Below are 23,808 nucleotides of genomic sequence, written 5' to 3'. Positions count from 1 at the left end.
TTCCTCTGTTGTTTCTAATCTGGATTACATTTAGAGATGTGCACCTCCACATTTGAAAAACTCTCCAAAAGAGGAAGAGTTAGCGTCATACCAAATGATGTAAAAGACATCTGGGATCCTTGTGGGGATGGTTTTCTTTAGGAGAAGTATTGTTTGAGGTGAAAGCTGAGCTGGTGGCTTTTTCCATGGAATACCATTTTTTTTTTCTTGTAAGAACAACTAACATAAATTCTGGTTATTGAGACTGGGCATTTTCTCAAAAATGAACAAACTGAGCCTGCCACCTCAAGGAAAATAACTGACAGTGAGTGATAAAATCCAAACTTTCAAGTGAAAATAAGAATTTTGGAAATTCTGTATCTGCCACCCTGAACGCGACAGCTTCCCACTACTTAGATGAGTTTTCTGATGAAATTAATGATGATACTAACAAATGTGATATTTTTCATCATTTACAGAAATGTTTCAATGTTTGAAAGACCTAAATAACTCACTGAACCAATATTTTCCAAATGACCAATGCATGATGTTACAGAATAATGCATAGTTGAAAGATCCATTCAGAGTTCAAGACAGACCAATGGATTTTAGTGTAACAGAATAAGAAATGCTTATTTATGACATTTCAGAGTCTACATTGCAAGTAGTATTTAAGAAACTACCACTTACCCAGTTTTGGTGTGATAGCAAAGAGAAATATCCAAATTATCTGAAAAGTCTCTTAAGATACTCTTTACCAAATGTGTATTTGTATGAGGTCAGATTTTCTTCATATACTTCAACCAAAATAAGATACTACCAGAGATTGAATGCACAAGCATTTACAAGAATCCAGTTTTCTTAATATTAAGACATACATTAAAGAGATTTACAGAAATGTATAAATGCCACTCTTCTACATGTTTCATAAAATATGGTTATCTTAATAATAATGCTATTATGTTAACATGTAAGGGGTCTATTATTGTTTTTAAAATGAATTAATAGGTATTTTAAAAAATCTGTTTTAATTTCCAAGATAGTAAATATCACAGATATAACCCACATAAATAAAAGTTCTTTTGAGATCTTCAACAATTTTTAAAGTGTAAAGGGATCCTAAGTCCAAAAAGTTTGAGAATCATGGATCTAATCCATTAGTTGTAACCTTTACAACAGGATCTCACACATACACACAGAAAGACAATTCCAGTAATAGATGTCTGGGCCCTGTGTTGATTCTACTGAATCAAAATTTCTGCAGGTATCTCTATTGTATATAAAGCTTCATTGGAGAGCGCACTGATCTGACTTGGCCCTTAAATAAAAAAACTATTCATGACTGCATATTTAATTAATTAATTAATTTATTTATTTATTTATCATTTTTTAAAACATCTTTATTGGAGTATAATTGCTTTACAATGGTGTTAGTTTCTGCTTTATAACAAAGTGAATCAGTTATACATATACATATGTCCCCATATCTCTTCCCTCTTGCATCTCCCTCCCTTCCACCCTCCCTATTCCCACCCCTCTAGGTGGTCACAAAGCACCGAGCTGATCCTGTGCTATGTGGCTGCTTCCCACTAGCTATCTATTTTACGTTTGGTAGTGTATATACGTCCATGCCACTAAGACTGCATATTTTAGAACTTTCCCAAAAGTTTATCTTACATTAAAGTTATTTTTAAAATTTTTCTTCATTATTTTATTTCTCAAAAGTACTAACATTAGTAATAATATCTTTGATTTTTTTCTTTTATAGTTCTGAAGCAAATCTTTATTCATTGTTATTGGTTTCCCTGTTTCTAAGAGATACCATGAAAAATGGTAAACTCCAATTGTGTTAAAAAGCTGAGAGGGTTTTTTGTTTGTTTATTCTTCTTTTTGCCTCTAAATCATAATAAACTCTCTTCAGTAAGTTTTACATATAGTCTCTGGAGTACTGATTTGAAAGACACTTCAACTGCCTTCAAAATCTTGTTTATTTAGGAGATGACTGTCAACTCAGAGGTCTTTTGTCAGTTTCAAAGAGCTAAGTAAGCTTCAACTTTGACAATAAAATGCTAATAAGCACTCTGAAGACTGAAATGATGAAAACCTGAAGATGTCAACCTAAATTTAAGTCAACTATTGAAAATGTAAAAGTGTGTTGACATCTTAAATATAATAAATTTATATTATTATAAATACGCTTTATATTATATACATATAAGCATATACATGCTTTATTATAAATCTTAGTTACCATTATATATCATTAATACTCAGATAAATTATGTTAATCATTTAATATGGTTCCGTTGTAAAAACTTTAAAGAAATTAATCCAGATCTCATTCTATTAAGTATACTGTGATTTAAAATACACATGCTCAAGTCCATTCTCTATGTCTGTGTCTTTATTCCTGTCCTGCCCCTAAGCATGGGGACATGGGGACATGAGGACATAGTGGGGGGAAGGGTAAGGTGGGACGAAGTGAGAGAGTGGCATGGACATATATACACTACCAAATGTAAAATAGATAGCTAGTGGGAAGCAGCTGCATAGCACAGGGAGATCAGCTCCGTGCTTTGTGACCACCTAGAGGGGTGGGATAGGGAGAGTGGGAGGGAGATGCAAGAGGGAGGGGATATGGGGATGTATGTATACGTATAGCTGATTCACTTTGTGATACAGCAGAAACTAACACACCATTGTAAAGCAATTATATTCCAATAAAGATGTTAAAAAAATAAAATAAAATAATTATTCACCCACATAAAAAAATAAATAAAATAAAATACACATGCTGTGGGGCCTGTCTGGTGGCGCAGTGGTTAAGAATCTGCCTGCCAGTGCAGGGGACACGGGTTCAAGCCCTGGTCTGGGAAGATCCCACGTGCCGCGGAGCAACTAAGCCCGTGCGCCACAACTGCTGAGCCTGCACTTTAGAACCCACGAGCCACAACTCCTGAGCCCGCATGCCACAACTACCAAAGTCCACATGCCTAGAGCCTGTGCTCCGCAACAAGAGAGGCCATCACAATAAGAAGCCCGTGCACCGTGACGAAGAGTAGCCCCTACTTGCCACAACTAAAGAAAGCCCGCACGCAGCAAGGAAGACCCAATGCAGCCAAAAATAAATAAACAAATAAATTTTTATAAAGAAGCCTACAGATTAAAAAAAAATAAAAGAAATAAATAAAATATACATGAATTATTGGCAGCTTTGCACATTTATGTATAATTTACACCATCGCAAAAGTATAAATCCTTTCTTATTTGTGTTGTTGTTGTCCCTATGAAAGGAACAAGACTATTTGGATTTGTACACTTCTGTGGTACTTAAAGAAGGGAGGGTAGCATTTGATACAAGCAACCATTAGAGAACTAAGCTACATTTTAGGGAAAGATAGTTTGTTTTAGTTTTTTATATTTAAAATTTGAACATAGGCTTTTTTATTCTGTAATCTGGAATCTTCTTCTTTTAATATTTGATAAGGGTTTATTTTAAACACTGAACATAAGAGTTGCAGTTCTAGAGTGGCATGCCTCAATGGGTGAAGGGCCCATCTGAACTACGCTTCAACTTCCTTTGGACAGATTCCAGGATGTTTTAACTTCTCTCTTTTGAGTAACCCAGTTACTCAAGATACAGTGATCCACTTAGTCTAAATACTAACACAGTCCAGTGTTCAGTCTCCACGATGACACCAAAGGGCATCTTGTGGAAGGGTCTGGTTGTCCTCCAAGATTTCATATTTAAAAATAAAGGATGCACTATTAAAACACACCCATAGAATCCCTTGATAACTCACCATAAACCTATCATCCCCAAAGATACCCATGTTAATATAATACCTATTCTCAAAAGGATTGTTACAAAGATTAAAGGAGATAATCTAGTAAAGTACTTAGCCTACTTTCTCACATAAAGAGGCTCAATAAATGTTAGTTACTACTGTTATTATTCTTAGTTTTACAACTTTTAGAGGATCTATACTGAGGAGCAAGAAGAGACCTTCAATTTCCTGAGGCCAAAAAAAATTATATGACCAGCTCAAAAACTTAAAATCCTAGTCAGCAGCAGAGTCAAGCCTATACTTAAATGTGCATGTTTAAACTTAAAAGCTTTTGCACAGCAAAGGAAACCATAAACAAAATGAAAAGAAAACCCACAGAATGGGATAAAATATTTGCAAACGATGCGACCAACAAGGGATTAAACCCGAAATACACAAACAGCTCATGCAGAAAAAAAACAAACAACCCAGGCCTTCCACCGTCATCTTGAGCTGCAGTGTCAGGGCAGCGCTTCTGCACAGGGCTTGGCCCACCGAGCTGAGGTGACAGTGCAGCCATTTCTCACTAGGCACTCTAATCTGAACTGCTGGGTGCGAGGCCTCTGCATGAGGTACCCTGTGAACAAGTGAAACTAGACAAAGCACAAAGGAAAAGAAAAAAAAAACAAGTTGTAAACCCTCTGAAAAAATGCCTCTGTACCTCTAGTTCTTGTGGGGGTTGGCGTCTTCAGTGGAGTTTCCTATTGCAGGGGGACCTTCAAGATGGCGGAGGGATAAGACATAGAGATCACCTTCCTCCCCATAAATACATCAAAAATACATCTACATGTGGAACAACTCCTGCAGAACACCTACTGAATGCTGGCAGAAGACCTCAGACTTCCCAAAAGGCAAGAAAATCCCCGCGGACCTGGCCGTGTGGCTGACAGGGTCTTGGTGCTCCGGCCTAGTGTCAGGCCTGAGCCTCCAAGGTGGAAGAGCCTAGTTGAGAACACTGAACTACCAGAGACCTCCTAGCCCCATGTAATATCAATTGGCGAGAGCTCTCCCAGAGATCTCCGTCTCAACACTAAGACCCAGCTCCACCCAAAGGCCAACAAGCTCCAGTGCTGGAAGCGCCATGCCAAATAACTAGCAAGACAGGAATACAACCCCACCTATTAGCAGAGAGGCTGCCTAAAGTCAGACTAAGTTCACAGACACCCCAAAACACACCCCCAGACACAGCCCTGCCCACCAGAAAAACAAGATCAAGCCCCACCCACCAGAACACAGGCACCAGTCCCCTCCACCAGGAAGCCTACACCAGCCACTGAACCAGCCTCATCCACTGGGGACAGACACCAAAAACAATGCGAATTAATGAACCTGCAGCCTGCGAAAAAGAGACCCCAAACACAGTAAGTTAAACAAAATGAGAAGACAGAGAAATATGTGGCAGATGAAGGAGCAAGGTAAAAACCCACCAGACCAAACAAATGAAGAGGAAATAGGCAGTCTACCTGGAAAAGAATTCAGAGTAATGATAGTAAAGATGATCCAAAATCTTGGAAATAGAATGGAGAAAATACAAGAAACAATTAACAAGGACCTAGAAGAACTAAAGAGCGAACAAACAATGATGAACAACACAATAAATGAATTAAAAATTCTCTAGAAGGAATCAATAGCAGAATAACTGAGGCAGAAGAACAGAAAAGTGACCTGGAAGATAAAATAGTGGAAATAACTACCACAGAGCAGAATAAAGAAAAAAGAATGAAAAGAATTGAGGACAGTCTCAGAGACCTCTGGGACAACATTAAACGCACCAAACTTCAAATTATAGGGGTCCCAGAAGAAGAGAAAAAGAAAGGGTCTGAGAAAATATTTGAAGAGATTATAGTTGAAAACTTCCCTAATATGGAAAAGTAAATAGTCAATCAAGTCCAGGAAGCACAGAGAGTCCCATACAGGATAAATCCAAGGAGAAACATGCAAAGACACATATTAAGCAAACTATCAAAAATTAAATATAAAGAAAACATATTAAAAGCAGCAAAGAAAAAGCAACAAATAACATACAAGGGAATCCCCAAAAGGTTAACAGCTGATGTTTCAGTAGAAACTCTGCAAGCCAGAAGGGACTGGCAGGACATATTTAAAGTGATGAAAGGGAAAAACCTACAACCAAGATTACTCTACCCAGCAAGGATCTCATTCAGATTCGACAGAGAAATTAAAAACTTTACAGACAAGCAAAAGCTAAGAGAATTCAGCACCACCAAACCAGCTTTACAACAAATGCTAAAGGAACTTCTCTAGGCAGGAAACACAAGAGAAGGAAAAGACCTACAAAAATAAACCCAAAACAATTAAGAAAATGGTAATAGGAACATACATATCAATAATTGCCTTAAATGTAAATGGATTAAACGCTCCAACCAAAGGATACAGACTCGCTGAATGGATACAAAAACAAGACCCGTAGTATGCTGTCTACAAAAGACCCACTTCAGATCTAGGGACACATACAGACTGAAAGGGAGGGGATGGAAAAAGATATTCCATGCAAGTGGAAGTCAAAAGAAAGTTGGAGTAGCAATTCTCATATTAGACAAATTAGACTTTAAAATAAAGACTATTACAAGAGACAAAAAAGGACACTACATAATGATCAAGGGATCAATCCAAGAAGAAGATATAACAATTGTAAATATTTATGCACCCAAAACAGGAGCACCTCAATACATAAGGCAAATGCTAACAGCCTTAAAAGGGGAAATTGACAGTAACACAATAATAGTAGGGGACTTTAACACTCCACTTACACCAATGGACAGATCATCCAAAATGAAAATAAAAAAGGAAACACAAGCATTAAATGATACTTTAAACAAGATGGACTTAATTGATATTTATAGCACATTCCATCCCAAAACGACAGAATACACTTTCTTCTCAAGTGCTCATGGAACATTCTCTGGGATAGATCATATCTTGGGTCACAAATCAAGCCTTGGTAAATTTAAGAAAACTGAAATCATATCAAGTATCTTTTCCGACCACAATGCTATGAGACTAGATATCAATTACAGGAAAAAAACTGTAAAAAATACAAACACATGGAGGCTAAACAATACACTACTAAATAACCAAGGGATCACTGAAGAAATCAAAGAGGAAATCCAAAACTACCTAGAAACAAATGACAATGAAAACACAACGACCCAAAACCTATGGGATGCAGCAAAAGCAGTTCTAAGAGGGAAGCTTATAGCAATACAATCCTACCTCAAGAAACAAGAAACATCTCAAATAAACAACCTAACCTTACACCTAAAGCAATTAGAGAAAGAAGAACAGAAGAAACACAAAGTTAGCAGAAGGAAGGAAATCATAAAGATCAGATCAGAAATAAATGAAAAAGAAATGAAGGAAACAATAGCAAAGATCAATAAAACTAAAAGCTGGTTCTTTGAGAAGATAAACAAAATTGATAAACCATTAGCCAGACTCATCAAGAGAAAAAGGGAGAAGACTCAAATCAATAGAATAAGAAATGAAAAAGGAGAAGAACAAGTGACACTGCAGAAATACAAAGGATCATGAGAGATTACTACAAGCAACTATATGCTAATAAAATGGACAACCTGGAAGAAATGGACAAATTCTTAGAAAAGCACAACCTTCCGAGACTGAACCAGGAAGAAATAGAAAATATAAACAGACCAATCACAAGCACTGAAATTGAAACTGATTAAAAATCAGTTTAATCAGTGATTAAAAATCTTCCAACAAACAAAAGCTCAGGACTAGATGGCTTCACAGGTGAATTCTATCAAACATTTAGAGAAGAGCTAACACCTATCCTTTTCAAACTCTTCCAAAATATAGCAGAGGGAGGAACACCCCCAAACTCATTCTACGAGGCCACCATCACCCTGATACCAAAACCAGACAAAGATGTCACAAAAAAAGAAAACTACAAACCAATATCACTGATGAACATAGATGCAAAAATCATCAACGAATACTAGCAAACAGAATCCAACAGCACATTAAAAGGATCATACACCATGATCAAGCGGGGTTTATCCCAGGAATGCAAGGATTCTTCAATATATGCAAATAAATTAATGTGATACACCATATTAACAAACTGAAGAATAAAATGTATGATAATCTCAATAGATGCAGAAAAAACTTTCGACAAAATTCAACAAAACTCTCCAGAAAGTAGGCATAGAGGGAACCTACCTCACCTCAACATAATACAGGCCATATATGACAAACCCACAGCCAATATCATTATCAATGGTAAAAAACTGAAACCATTTCCTCTAAGATCAGGAATAAGACAAGGTTGCCCACTCTCACCACTATTATTCAACGTAGTTTTGGAAGTTTTAGCCATGGCAATCAGAGAAGAAAAAGAAACAAAAGGAATCCAAATCAGAAAAGAAGAAGTAACACTGTCACTGTTTGCAGATGACATGATACTATACATAGAGAATCCTAAAGATGCTACCAGAAAACAACTATAGCTAATCAATGAATTTCGTAAAGTAGCAGGATACAAAACTAATGCACAGAAATCTCTTGCATTCCTATACACTAATGACAAAAAATCTGAAAGAGAAATTAAGGAAACACTCCCATTTACCACTGCAACAAAAAGAATAAAATACCTAGGAATAAACCTTCCTAAGGAGACAAACTATAAGACACTGATGAAAGAAATTAAAGATGATACAAACAGATGGAGAGATATACCATGTTCTTGGATTGGAAGAATCAACATTGTGAAAATGACTATAGTACCCAAAGCAATCTACAGATTCAGTGCAATCCCTATCAAACTACCAGTGGCATTTTTCACAGAACTAGGACAAAAAATTGCACAATTTGTATGGAAATATAAAAGACCCCGAATAGCCAAAGCAATCTTGAGAAAGAAAAACGGAGCTGGAGGGATCAGGCTCTGTGACTTCAGACTATACTACAAAGCTACAGTAATCAAGACAGTATGGTACTGGCACAAAAACAGAAATATAGATCAAGGGAACATGGTAACAAGCCCAGAGATAAACCCATGCACATATGGTCACCTTATCTTTGATAAAGGAGGCAAGAGTATACAATGGAGAAAAGACAGCCTCTTCAATAAGTGGTGCTGGGAAAACTGGACAGCTACACGTAAAAGAATGAAATTGGAACACTTCCTAACACCATACACAAAAATAAACTCAAAATGGATTCAAGACCTAAATGTAAGGCCAGACAATACAAAACTTTTAGAGGAAAACATAGGCAGAACACTCTATGACATAAATCACAGCAAGATCCTTTTTGACCCGCCTCCTAGAGAAATGGAAATAAAAACAAAAATAAACAAATGGGACCTAATGAAACTTAAAAGCTTTTGCACAGCAAAGGAAACCACAAACTAGACAAAAAGATAACCCTCAGAATGGGACAAAATATTTGCAAATGAAGCAACTGACAAAGGATTAATCTCCAAAATATACAAGCAGTTCATGCAGCTCAATATCAAAAAAACAAACAACCCAATCCAAAAATGGGCAGAAGACCTAAATAGACATTTCTCCAAAGAAGATATACAGATTGCCAACAAATACATGAAAGGATGCTCAACATCACTAATCATTAGAGAAATGCAAATCAGAACTACAAAGAGGTATCACCTCACACCGGTCAGAATGGCCATCATAAAAAAAAAATACAAATAAATGCTGGAGAGGGTGTCGAGAAAAGGGAACCCTGTTGCACTATTGGTGGGAATGTAAATTGATACAGCCACTATGGCGAACAGTATGGAGGTTTCTTAAAAAACTAAAAATAGAACTACCATATGACCCAGCAATCCCACTACTGGGCATATACCCTGAGAAAACCATAATTCAAAAAGAGACATGCACCACAATGCTCACTGCAGCTCTATTTACAACAGCCAGGACATGGAAGCAACCTAAGTGTCCATTGACAGATGATTGGATAAAGAAGATGTGGCACATATATACAATGGATTATTACTCAGCCATAAAAAGAAACGAAATTGAACTATTTGTAGTGAGGTGGATGGACCTAGAGTCTGTCATACAGAGTGACGTAAGTCAGAAAAACAAATACCGCATGCTAACACATATATATGGAATCAAAAAAAAAAAACCAAAAACGGTTCTGATGAACCTAGGGGCAGGAATAAAGATGCAGACATAGAGAATGGACTTGAAGACAAGGAGGGGGAAGGGTAAGCTGGACGAAGTGAGAGAGTAGCACTGACATATATACACTACCAAATGTAAAACAGATAGCTAGTGGGAAGCAGCCGCATAGCACGGGGAGATCAGCTCAGTGCTTTGTGACCACCTAGAGGGGTGGGATAGGGAGGGTGGGAGGGAGACGCAAGAGGGAGGGCATATGGGGATATATGTATACATATAGCTTATTCACTTTGTTATACAGCAGAAACTAACACAACATTGTAAAGCAATTATACTCCAATAAAGATGTTAAAAAAAAAGCAAATAACCCAATAGAAAAATGGGCAGATCTAAATAGACATTTCTCCAAAGAAGACATACAGATGGCCAAAAAGCACGTGAAAAGATGCTCAACGTTGATAATTATTAGAGAAATGCAAATCAAAACTACAATGAGGTATCACCTCACACCAGTCAGAATGTCCATAATCAAAAAGTCTACAAACAATAAATCCTGGAGAGGGTGTGGAGAAAAGGGAACCCTCCTACACTGTTGGTGGGAATGTAAATTGGTACAGCCACTATGGAGAACAGTATGGAGGTTCCTTTAAAAACTAAAAATAGAGTTACCATATGACCCAGCAATCCCACTTCTGGGCATATATCTGCAGAAAACCATACTTTGAAAAGATACAGATACCCCAATGTTCATTACAGCACTATTTACAATAGCCAAGACATGGAAGCAACGTAAATGTCCATCAACAGATGAATGGATAAAGAAGATGTGGTATATATACATATATACATACACACACACACACACACACACAATGGAATATTACTCAGCCATAAAAAAGAATGAAATAATGCCATTTGCAGCAACATGGATGGACCTAGAGGATATCATACCTAGTGAAGTAAGTCAGACAGAGAAAGACAAATATTATGATGTCATTTGTATGTGGAATCTAAAAAATGATACAAATGAACTGATTTACAAATCAGAAATAGACTCACAGACTTAGAAAACAAACATGGTTACCAAAGGGGCAAGATGGGGGTGGGAATAAATTAGGAGGTTGGGATTAACATATGCACACTACTATATATAAAATAGATAATCAGGAAGGACCTAGTGTATAGCATAGCGAACTCTACTCAATACTCTGTAATAAACTATATGGGAAAAGAATCTGAAAAAGAATAGATATATGTGTATGTATAACTAAATCACTTTGCTGTACACCTGAAACTAACACAACATTGTAAATCAACCATACTCCAATATAAAATAAAATTTTTAAAAAATCTGCATGTTTTCAGTCTGTTCTACTTCTTAAATAATAAGTTCTCAGAAGTACAGAATCTTAAGTCTGAGAAACCTCTTGAGGGTTAATGAAAATTTATGGGTGACAGCTAGAATGGACCTGAATGACATATGTGAAGCTGAGTCCTTCATTTTACATGAGGCTCAGGGAGGTTGATGACATGCTGAAAGTGACATCATTACTTAAAGTCATAAAATGAGGATCCTAATCTTTCCCAAGGAGATGCCCAATTAAAAAAAATTGTTTTGGGGGTGTGTGTGGGAATGACTGAATAAATAGGAGACAACATGTGATAATCAAAGCTCCTTTTGAAGCGCTTTTATTTGAGGAGTAAAGGTGGATCTTTGTGGAAAACAAATCACAAAAAATAAGGAATTAAGAGAGAAAGGGAGTAGCCTAAAGAGAGCATTTGAACTAGATGCTGCAGACTGCTCCAAAGCTATGACCAAACACTAGGCCAGAGGGCTACAGAATTTCTTTTATGGGTTAAGACCAGATCAAATGTTAAAGATCCATTATTATTTACGCATTCTGTCTTAGAGCAAAAAAATTAATTTAGCTTAAAAGTTTAGAATATTTTTGTATGAAACTCAAAGTGAAAGATTAAAATCCCTTGTTTACAACCCAATATCACTATGAATTTAAAAATATGGAAAAAAAAAATCAGCCCCTTTGCAGTAACTATGAACACTGCTTCCAAATAAAAGTATCTGTCATAATCGTTAATTAGGCAAACGCATTTTGGTGGGGGGGCTTTATCTAAAAGGAAACAATGGAAATTTACTATTCACACTGAAATAAGTGGTAATTAGAATGTTACGTCCACAAGATAGCAAAATATTTCTGGTTTAAATAATAGTTCCAACTAAGTCCCTCTGTGTACGCTGCAGATGGAACTTATGGAAATCCTTTCCTCTCAAAAAGCTTTGTTAATTTAGAACTGGGTAACTGTAAATGATACACAAGCTTGGCGTGCGCTCTCGCTCTCTCACACACGCGTGCGCGCGCACACACACACACACACACTCTAGAAGGATAAACAGCAGAATATTATTGGTTATGTTACCCATCAATAGTAGGATTTGGTGGGATTTTTATGTTCTTATTGTTTTTCACTGTTTTCTCATTCACTCACATTCCAATAGGCTTTTTTGAGGGAGACAGGAGAAAAGTTATAACCATTTCTCCAGGAATTTTATACGACCCATAGTCCTCCCATGGGAGCTTGTTACACAAGAGAATGTCACTCTTCACCTGGGACTGGGCAGAGAACTCTGGTCTACAGGACTCTTGAGTGGGTTGCACCTGCATGCTTTCAAGGATCATAGGGAGAGAAATATAAATGCTTTAGTGGTCTCAATGAAGCTGAAAAAAAAATGCTTTAGTGGTGTTCCATAGGGAATTCTGGAATCTTATCACTGCCACAAAGAATGCCTTTTTCCCTTTGAGTAGACTGGGAGGAGGAAGCAGAAATGGTAGTTTTTCTCATTGTGATACCTGGTACCATGTAGTAACAGTTCACATTCAGAGAGCAGGGGACACCCTTCTTTTCCATCAACTTGACCGTGACTAACACCCTGCCATGGGACCTAACCCAGGTCAGAGAGGAATGGCAAGGAGAACATCCAGTGATTAAAGGAGGGCTGACTGAGTTCTTCTGGCTCAGGTCCAAGACCCCAGCAGATCTCCCTGCCTGCACCTAAGAACCCTCTTTCATTGTGCACCCAAATTTATTAAAGTCCCTATTACAGATTAAAAAGTGAAGAGTCCACAGTGATAGGGCTTAACTTCAACAAGTTATAGTATTTTGCAAGCACTATTACATACCAACAATTCCTTTGTTGCTCATATTTCCCTAAAAATACATGACCTGAGAAATTTTACATCTAAAATCAGGGATAATGAAGATAGGTATTTAAAGATAATAAGATGATGTGTTTATAATAAATAAAAAGAAAAAAGATGGAGGTCAGAAGTGCTATAAATATAGAAAGTTAAAACATTAAATAGGATGTCACCTGTCATATCAACCATTAAACAAATTTCTTGTCAGATGGAAATCTAATCAGTAGTTGCCTTAGGCAGGGGGTAGAGGTGGGATTTTCTACAAAGGGGCACTAGGGAACTTTCTGGAGTAATGAAATGTTCTATATGTGATTGTATGTGGTGGTTACACAGGTGCATACGTTTGTCAAAACTCACCAAACTGTATATGTAACTGTATACATTTTACTGTATGTAAATTATACTCAACAAATTTCACTTATAAAGAATTCTCGGAAAACAAGCCTATAAAGAGGTATGGGCTCATTTGTAGAGTTTTCCCCATTACATAGAAAAACAGAACTTTCTCAAGGGATAGGGCACCAGTTTTTTCCTTACTATGAACTTGGGCAGCAGCCCAAAATTATTCTAAAGTTATGAAGCAAACTATATCCACAATCAGGGATCTCTTCCTGCTGAGTGGGCAAAAGGAAGGGAGGTATAAATCTCTTAACAAGGTGCTAAACAATCTGCAGCTTATATAAAAGCTTCTGCTTTTGGAGGGAAATTTTACAGCAAAGGTGGCCTTTTATCAAACACTGCTGGTAAATAAGTATAGTAACTTAGAAATTATCAAGGAAAATGTTTAAGCTGTATGAGATGTAAAATTTAATAATGTAAAATAAGTCATCAGCAAACCTACAGCATCAGTGGATTTTCACTGGATGGTTTCAGAAGCTAAGGAAATAGAGGATAACAGGGCTGATTCATTCAAGTTACTGAACAAACCACAGTGAAAATAATGTAGCAGCACTAAACTTAAAAGGAGACATATAAATAAGGGTACAAATAGTAGCCACTAGAGATGTCTATAATTTCTTACTGAAAGAATCTAATTATTGCAATATAAAGTTCAGGTTTGAGCATTTTTGACCAGTTATAGTAACTTGAAGGAAACCCAAGAAGAGTTCAGGACTAACTTATGAGGCCATATAAAACTATTAAGTTTTCATAATTTACAAAAAGGCTCAGGGCATGGCTTTGACTTATCAGTCTCTGAGAGATCTAAATATTAGGGGGAAAGAGAAATGACTCCAAATATAAGGGGGAAATATGGAGCAAAAAGCAGAAGATGAAAATTATAGATCCAAATCATTAAGCATAAGATCTAATGTAAGGATTTACTAAAACTAGAGAGCTGATTCTTTTAGAATTGCCCACAAAGTTAGTTTGTGAGCCACACAGAAGGCCAGATTATTGCTTGATAGTCTCTACTTGCTTGGGACCCCAAAATGCTATTCCCATCATAAAGCCACCAGAGTTTATTTCTGTTTCACAAAGTTAATGGACGGGGATCTTGCCATCAATGATTATTTTCCCACCAAAATGCTAAAGGCTCTGAAATAGCAACTATGAAAGAATTTCTAACAGCTTCCTTTTCCAACCCTCAAACCAGTAAATTAAGAGTTATTTATTTAATTGGCTCATATACAGAAATCTTCCAAAACTGCAGCTGGCTTGGAAAATTACGATTTGGTCTTCCGTTAGCCTGGTTCTTTGGAGCTGAGGAACTGATGTTTATCTTCCATCTTCCTCTTTCCATCTGGTTTTCCCTAATGGCTTTCAATTACTAATCCTTTCTGTGGGTGATAAGATGGTAGGACAGCTGAGATTCATGCAAACAATTTCCTGGGCCCCATTTGAGTTTTCATTAATCACTTCAAGTATGATTCTCTGATGGGGTCTAGGTTGTCCTGACACACGACTGACAATGTAAGTTTGGGGAGATGCCCTCTGCCATGTTGGCTTCTTTGAGCATATCCCTAAGGAGGTGCATCTACCCACCACCCTTCACAAACTATTGCATATCACAAAGATAATTTCTCTGTAACTCAAATGGTATATCTGTGGAAAGAGGAATGGCCCTCCCTGACTCACAGGGACATTCTAAAGATTCTTAGCTCTTAAAGGGAAAAATATAGAGTATCAAGTTGAATTAGTATACTTTTCTTTCTCAGTCTTAGGACTGAATTATATTAGGGCCTTGGATTTGGCTGAATTTATAAAATATAGTAATTTATTCATTTGTTCATTTAGTCAACAACTGTTTATGTAAAACTCAAGGTGCTGATTCAGAAATGAAACAATATTGAGGGATTAAAGCCTTTGAAACCAGGGTAGATGCCAGAATGTCTTATTAATTTCTGATTCATGATTCTGAAAAATTAGCGTTCTTATCTACAAAAGTGTTTCCTGTAATCTGCTGGGCTATTATAGTAGCAAGCTCAAATCAGAGTAAGTCCAACTTAATATTTGATGAACACCTGTAATATTACATAGATTATACAGGTGGCTTGCCTCTTGCTATCAGGATGTCTGTGTTAAATAGGGTAGAAACAATGAAAACATTAAAATATAAGCTCTTTGAGGCAGGGCTTAAATCTTGTACATCTTTTATTACTTCCAGAGCCTGGCCTGTTTCCTTACAAATAGGAGGTTGAATTAAATGCAATTAATTTTGACAGGAGATGACTTAGTTCATGGAAACCAAAGAAGAAATGGGGATGATATTCTGCTGTGCTCTTAACTTGCTTAAGTTCCAAGACAACTTTTGACTAACAGAATTTCTTTATATAGATAGCTCGTGAAAGACTACTTAGAAAATAAAGTGTGAAGACATTAAGGCAAAGGAAGGAGAGGGTTTACCCAGCTGGAGTTAAGAGAATAAGCAGACTTAGAAGTTAGGGGAGATTTGAGAGATCCTAACAGTCTCAACAAGGAGTGCAGGTTCAATAATAGTTCACTGACAGGAAGAGGACCAGAAGGCTTTACTTGTCTTACAATTAGGGGAAGTAGAGTTAGAATACTGGTCAATACTAAGATGTACATATGACAGGCAAATAACATATTTTAGCCTTAAAAGTCATTAGCACATTACTGGGCAAAGACACATGCTTCTCAATTGGACACAATTAGAGGTATCACAGTCTTTGTTAAGAGAAACTCCACTTTTTGATGAAGCAAGTAGGAGCCTTTTGATGTTATCTTGTGAACTCAGAGGGCAACTGAAGCACTGAAAAGACAGATCTTGAAGAGAAACCTGAACACGCTGTTTCTAGCGAAGGCGGGGGAACAGTACTGAGACCCATGAAGGGACATCTGGTTGGTGATCGCTCTGAGCCTAGAGTGCAATCATGCGTCACATACAAGGAAGGCCACTTTACAAAATCTCATTAATACTCATAACCACCAGTGCAATGGAATCCATAGACCTTATTTTAGAGATGAGGCAAACTGAGACCCAGGGAGGTTAAGGGCTTGCTAAGAACACACAGACTAATATATACTTATGTAGTGACCATGTATGCTTTTCTTTTTTTTTAAACTGTATTTGATTTCTTAAGAAGGACAGTTACAGAGGAGGACAAACCCACTATTAGAAGTTCTGTATGGAAGTTGTAGTCTCCTCATAAATTACTAAATTGATTTTTTAATACAAATAAGTGACCTTGGGCACATCTGGCAGTTCTCTAAGGGCCTGTTCACCCTGAACAACTGATCCTAACCTTGAACAAGCCACAGAGGAGACTTGGGCATGTAAATCTGACGAAGGGCAAGAGGGATGGATGTGGATAAAGGCAGAGTTAAGGAGAACAAGAGGAGCACAGCTTGGGGAGGAACAAGAAAGGAGAAAAAAAGGCCCAAAAGACTGGGAAAACACAAAATCCAGAAACCAGATACAGTTTTCTTCAGACTGCTTCATGCTACCCACTCCTCTGGTATTGTTATTTTTATAATGATTAAATTTAAGTATTTTTCTTGCTGATTTCTACATTGAGATGATACAGAAACAGAAAATGTGTTATATGTATTTTTAAGCAAAGTAAAAACACTTAGAAGAGTGGCTTTGTGGGAGACTAAGGCAATTACCAGACAGACAGCACGTGCTCCTTTGACAGGGACAAAGACTCCTGTCATTTTATGGAGGTAACCAAAGAATTCCAGGAGTTATGGCAGTTTTTGGCAGGGCTTTCATTTCAACTTCAAGTTTCACAAGACTTTTCGATACATATGCAGTCTGGCGATCCCCAAAGAAGTCTTTGATAAATGAAATTTAAATGTACAGGAAACTCCTTAAGAATAAATTAATATGAAAATATGCCAAGAATTGCATTCATTCCAAACTTCCAGGGAAAGAAAACATATACACACACACACACATAGACACACGTAGCTTATTTAGCTTGGTGAACTTCCATAAGAACAACAAGCTGATTTTGCCACCCCTCGCCATCACAGGTCATTCTTACATGTGAGACAGGTTTGGAGCTTGGAGGACTAAGTCTGAAAGTAAAGAGGTTTTGGCTAGAGTCAGAGTTCTGACTCACAGTATGGTTTCTGAAATGCAAATTATATATTTTATTTGACAGTTTATATTGTTAACAGTCATGTGAGACATTTTCAAAAGCATGGTTTTGGAAGATTTAAAGTTACATTACTAATAAGTGTAAAATTATCATAAAACCATTGCATCCTGCCATAGGTCCAGTATCTGTTGAAGCAAGTGTACTATATTCACTACTTGAAGTGTACTATATTCACTACTTGGAAGAAACTATTCAAATACAGTTCCAAGATAAATTTTTAAAAATTAACTAATAAAAGTTGGGCTCTTGGCCAATCTAGACTGCCAAAGGTAAGCTGTTCTAGAAGAGAAGGAAGTCTGGCTTTTCAACATGCTACAGCTTCATGATTAAAAAATATTTTCAAAAATGTTGAGAGACATTTAAAGTTCCTAATTGACTGTAAAGCAATTATACTCCAATGAAGATGTTAAAAAAAAAAAAAGAGAGAGAGAGGGATATCAAAGAAGGAATTTCAACATCAGAGGGTATGCTTAAATTCCTTCCGAAACATGGTAACCTTGAAGGCCCCTTCCAACTCCATGATTCTTTGATTTATGATTAGGAATCACAACAAATTTTATGAGTAAACAAGAGAAGAATGTTTTGAAAAAAGCATTCACACACACACACACACAAGTTTCTAACTGATATTGAAGCTGAGGAAGCAACTTTAATAGTTAATGAGAGGGACTTCCCTGGTGGTCCAGTGGGTAGACTTCGCTTTCCAATGCAGGGTGTGTGGGTTCGATCCCTGGTTGGGGAGCTAAGGTTGGGTAGTTAAGATACCATGCCTCGTGGCCAAAAAACCAAAACATAAAACAGAAGCAATATTGTAACAAATTCAATAAAGACTTTAAAAAAAATGGTCCACATCAAAAAATAATCTTAAAAAAAATAGTTAATGAGAAAAATGACACAGATAATGCTTGGAAAAAAAATTTTTCCCCACACAACAGGCCACCAGATTTCCTAGGGACAACAAAGAATCTTCAGGATTCACTTCCTGTGGCAAAAAAACTTTATGGCCATAAAACCTGCCAACCTTCCACAAAAGCTCAGACACTCAACTTATACCTTAAGGACTTAAAAAAAAAAAAAAAAATACACGTAAAATTCTCATAATTAGATTTTAGAAAAAGGAAAGGCCTTAAGAGATCATCCGGTTCAAAATTTCCCAAAGTTGGTTTCATGAAACATTATTTTCCCAAAATGTTCTGAGTAGTGGCGAGGTGACTCAGATAAGTTTGGGAGCACTCTTGAGAGTCGTAATGCACATTAGGCATTAGCAAAGCTGAGAAGCCTACAGAAAAGAAATGGTTAAGTTTTTTTTAAAAAACTTAATTTTTATCAAACCTATTTGAGCACAGAACCCTTTCTGCAGTAAGTATTTATTAAAATCCTGTAAAATTAATGTTTTGTAGAAAACCCCTTGTCTCATATACGGAGGAAGTGAAGTCCAGACAGGCTAGGGGATTGTCCCAAGGTCATACACTTAGTAGATAAGAAAAAAACAGATCTCTCCTTTCTAGACCCCACCTCAGTGCTCTTCCTCGCGCTGTGTTCTCTCTCCTACAAAACCTGCACTCCCTGAAGGATCACAGACTATATAAACCAGACCTTGGATGTCACCTAGTCCAAAGCCCTCCTATTAAAAGGTGGGAAACAGTCTCCACAGAGAGACTGAAAAGTGACAGAGAAGTGAAAAAGAAAGTGACACAGAAAAATCAATGCCTGTAATTGAACCTAGCTCTTAATTCCAACGCTACTATCCTTTCCACAACAGCATACTAGCTCCTGCAAAGCCAACACTTTTTGCCTCTGAGGAAAAGGACTGATGAATGAGAGGGGATTTAGCTATGCGGGACCCAGTAAAATATTTATTAAACCACACTTGTGTCAGTAGGTATCTTAAATCAGTTAAACATGATTGTCTTTACTTACAAATGTCATCCACTGTGACAGGGAATCAATGTTTCAAGCTGTTGAACAGGTCATCATCCCTGTCCTGTTGGATGACACCTGTAAATAAAATAAATCTAGTTTTGAGTGAGTAGATTTTAAGCCAACTAGATTTAAGATGCATGCAGTTTAAAGCAAAGAGTAGTTTTTAAGAGATGATTCTTAATCAAGACTTGCTGAAGAGAAACACTTTCTGGGCTAGCTACTTCACTCTATGTCACTGGCCTTCAGCACAAAAAAATCCAGGTAATTTAACAGGTAATGTTGCCAGAATACATAGGGCATCATGGATCCTAGAGTTAAAAGCGTCCTCTAGGCACTAGCTACCTCAGTCTCTTGCCTCTGTGAGTATTTATTTTCATTTTGTAGGAGGGACAGCTAAGGCCCTGTGAGGTTAAATGACTAGCCCAATGTTAAATAGCTAAGTGTCTGTAGCTTGAGTCCCTTAATATACAAAAATGTACACAGAACACATTAGCAAAGGTTATCATTAAGTTGATCAAATTTGAAAGACTCACAAGTACGTATTTAAAAAAATATTTCACAGATGTTAACTTAGAATATTCAAGGCACATCTTCATAACATACAATATCGGTATTAGATATTTAAATACAAGCATTACTGAAAAATACCATGAATGAAAAATAACCAAAAGTGAGAAAATGGGAACTAGAGTGAAAAGAACAATATTAAATACAGCATGCATTTAGGACTCTAAATTCTGGTTACTTCCAAAAAAGACGTGTAGTTCCTAACAAATTTAAGTGTATGAAAAACTATTTGCTACAGACTATAGTTTAAAATGTTGGTTTCTCTGCAGCCACAAAATGCCACTCTAAGTAAGATCTGCCAGAAATTAAAATTTGAAATGGACAATGAACATTTGAAATTTCCATTCTGTACCTAAATACTTCAAGATAATGGGAAGTATTTTAGGATGCTGCCATGAGGTAATATGACTGTCACAGTAACATTACCACCAAACTCATATTGAGCGCTTACTTTGTGCCAAGCCCTGTTTGATTATTTTATACATACTATCTCATTCAGTCAATCCTCAGAAGTTGATTATTACAACTTTACAAATAAGAACATTAAAGCACAGAGAATTTAAGTAACTTGATGAAGTCACTCAACTGGTAAAATGACAGAATTTGAGCACAAATCTATTTGGTGACAGAATCAAGCTCAAATGACTATATAATACTACATTTCTTTAATATGGCAACTTAAGATACTCAAAAATATATAAGAATTAGCTAACACAATGACAATTAAAATACATAAAATTATCCCAACTAAATCCCACACAATATAAAACATGAGAAAATTCTCACTTTTTCTTGGGGGATGAAAGGGAGGCTTGGGACAATTTTCAAAGTAAAATTATCTTAATGCCAAGGAATTAAAACTTCTGATGTTAACCTTAAACACATTACAATTAAAATATGATAAATGAAAAACTTAAATTGTCTTTTATAATTAAAGAAAAGTATATCTTCCGGATTCAGTTACTTCATAAGTCCATAAAGAGATAAATTCTCCTGTTACTCAAGACTAACTGATTCTCAAAATAGTATAACAGTTATTGATAGACTGAAATTTAATCATGTGTATTTGAGAATACATATTATCTATCAATTTGCTAAAGAACAGAACTATTCATAAAGTAAATTATCTTTAAGGGAAACAAAGTAAGTTTGATAGATAATATGACCCCCTTAATTCTTTATGTAATATAGCTAGTGTAAGTTATGCTTCTGACCAAAACCCCTGAACTTCTTTACTAGGAGTCATTTTTCCAACAAATTTTTAAAACTGTGAAACTGATAAAATAGGAAATAATCAGGAGTACAAAAATATACCTGACATATTTTAACTGAACAAGAATTAGATATATCAAAGCTCAGCATCACAGAAACTAGACATTAAAGAAAATGCATATCCTTTCCAAAGCACTGTGGAGAAGTCAATTTCTTCTGGCAATAATGGTTTTCTTATAAGAACCCCAAACAGAAGAAGACAAAGTGTGGTTTCATGGTAGCTTACCCTTTTCTCTGATACCCCATCCTGGCCTGTAGAATCTTTCTCATCAAGTGTCTCTTTCGGGACTGGCATATGTTTTTGGTATGCTGGCTCTCTGTTTAAGGTTGTGTATCCTATGTGCTCATAAATTGGGTTTATCGTCATCTTGGCAATGTATTCTGCTGCCTTGGTTTCAATATAGAGAGTAATCAATCCATCAGTCACCAGATCGTGGATGGACTCAAAGCGCTTCTCCCCAACAAAGTGCTTTCCATCGTAGTAGAGCCTGAAGTTTCTGGTTTGACTTCCAAATCTGCCTCAATGAAATGGGAAAGATGTTTTTAAGAAAAGTAAGCAAGTGAATTCTTTCTGAAAAAATATTTAAAACTATTGCTTTGTGTGTGTCTTCTTTGTTTAAATAAACTGTGGCTAATCTCTATGAATCGTCTGGAATATGGAAAATTACACTTTTGAACACAAAGAATGAATCTGCAACAACTAGGGATAACTAGCCAAAAGCATGCCTACCCTAGAAGGAAAACCTTGTTCTTATTCACCTTTTTTAAGCCACTTCATTATGCCTGTAGGAAAAACAGGGGAAAATAAACCTCATATACTATTAGAACACATTCAATAGTCAACTGGTCAACTACATAATATATGAAATTTCTATATTAGCATGTTCTCTCCAAGTTGATCAATAAAAGTATTCAATGTACTTCAGACCCCAACATTCATGTCTTTCAATGGGAAAGCTCCCTTTAGGGCTCACCTGAGTGTGATGCCAGCAATCATTTAAAGTAGAGCTGATTCCAGAACCTGAGTCATACAGTAGAGCAGGATGGCACAGAAACACACTTTTGCTATTTCTAGCCATGGGTCAAGGACTTGCTCTTCCCTCTTACATAGTCATTCTTCTGTCTGCTTGTTGAGTTTGGGCAAGATATGCTTGCAATATATATAGGGCATATAAGTTATCAACTATTAAACTCTAGAAATTCTGTTCTCACTTTCGAGTCATCTTTCAGTGACATTTTTAAAAACCTGAAGAATGATTTACTTTTATGATAATTTCAGTATTTTGCTTCCTGTGGCAAACCTTGGAAATGGATCCAAGTTGGCATGACTAGCATCAGTGTCCTTCCAAGATGACAAAGACAAGAACATGCACTGACTTTAATAAAAGCTGATGCCAAAAGGCACTAAGGGCCAAGTCACAGTCTCTGGAAGCTAGCTCCGAGTGAGCCTAATTTAAAACTAAACAAATCAGAAAGGATATATTTAATTTCACTGTTAAAAATACACAGAACAGAGATGGACTAAAATACTAAATTAATAGCTGTTTAAGTAAAGTGTTTAAATAGAACTGCAAACTTATGCAACAATACTATTCTGGTATAGGTTACATTTCAGGAGGACAGGAGTTAGAACCTTCTTAAGATTTCACTTTAAATGTGCCCTAAAAAAGGGAAACAAAAAAATTTTTAATAGTGGCCTGAGGTATCTCTGTTTCTGTCGTTCAAATTAGACTTTAGTAGTTATTTAATCTAGAACCCAATATTCTATCCATGCTGGTCCTTCTTCTAAAATAAAATTGATCTACCTTTTGGTTCTTTAAAAGCAATTAAATTTTGATTTATACTCAAGCGAATGATCCATATAATTCCACTTTTCCATTCTCATTTTCCTCTAATGTTAAAGACATATTTCTCCTAAGTAAATTTTCATTATAATACAGGTCTAAAAAGTTGGAAGGTAAAATTTCTACACCAAAGTTAAACATAAACTTTTTCTCAGTTTAATATACTGCTATTTCCTTTTCACTAATTTTCATCATCTGTTATTGAGAAATAAACATAGCCACTTCATAAATTTTATAAGGTTCATATAGCAATAAACACAACATTGTTTAACATTAAGTTCCTTTATATTTCAGTTGTATTCAGAGGCATTTCAATAAGGGATTTAGACCATTTTACTCCTGCAGGGGCTTAAGATTTTACAATAAGCAGTTTCACAATGGGTATGGCACTTAAAATAAAGACTATCTAAGTAATGGTGGCAGGCATTTGTCACTCAACTGTCTTCTGAAATCTGAGAAGTATGGGAGCAGAGGGTGGAAGGGAAGAT

General features: G+C 36.4%; 1 protein-coding gene across 5 annotated transcripts in view; it reads right to left on the bottom strand.

The window, feature by feature from the left end:
- Nucleotides 1–23,808, bottom strand: part of CHN1 (chimerin 1) — a 202,322-nt gene that overhangs the window by 65,199 nt on the left and 113,315 nt on the right. For 3 of the 5 annotated variants that reach the window (XM_082397737.1, XM_082397738.1, XM_082397739.1), the window contains one exon: nucleotides 21,703–21,991. The exons of 1 other annotated variant lie outside the window; for it this stretch is intronic. In XM_082397737.1, coding sequence (XP_082253863.1) covers nucleotides 21,703–21,991 — 289 coding nt within the window. Of the gene's footprint in view, nucleotides 1–19,634; nucleotides 19,710–21,702; nucleotides 21,992–23,808 lie in introns of those variants that run through there. One more of the 5 variants, XM_082397741.1, reaches the window with a different exon arrangement.

This window comes from Balaenoptera borealis (genome assembly GCF_965194805.1).
Source record: "Balaenoptera borealis genome assembly, chromosome: 6".
NCBI lineage: Eukaryota > Metazoa > Chordata > Mammalia > Artiodactyla > Balaenopteridae > Balaenoptera > Balaenoptera borealis.
Note: the sequence above shows the minus strand (reverse complement) of the source record. Positions and strands in the feature narration are given on the sequence as shown.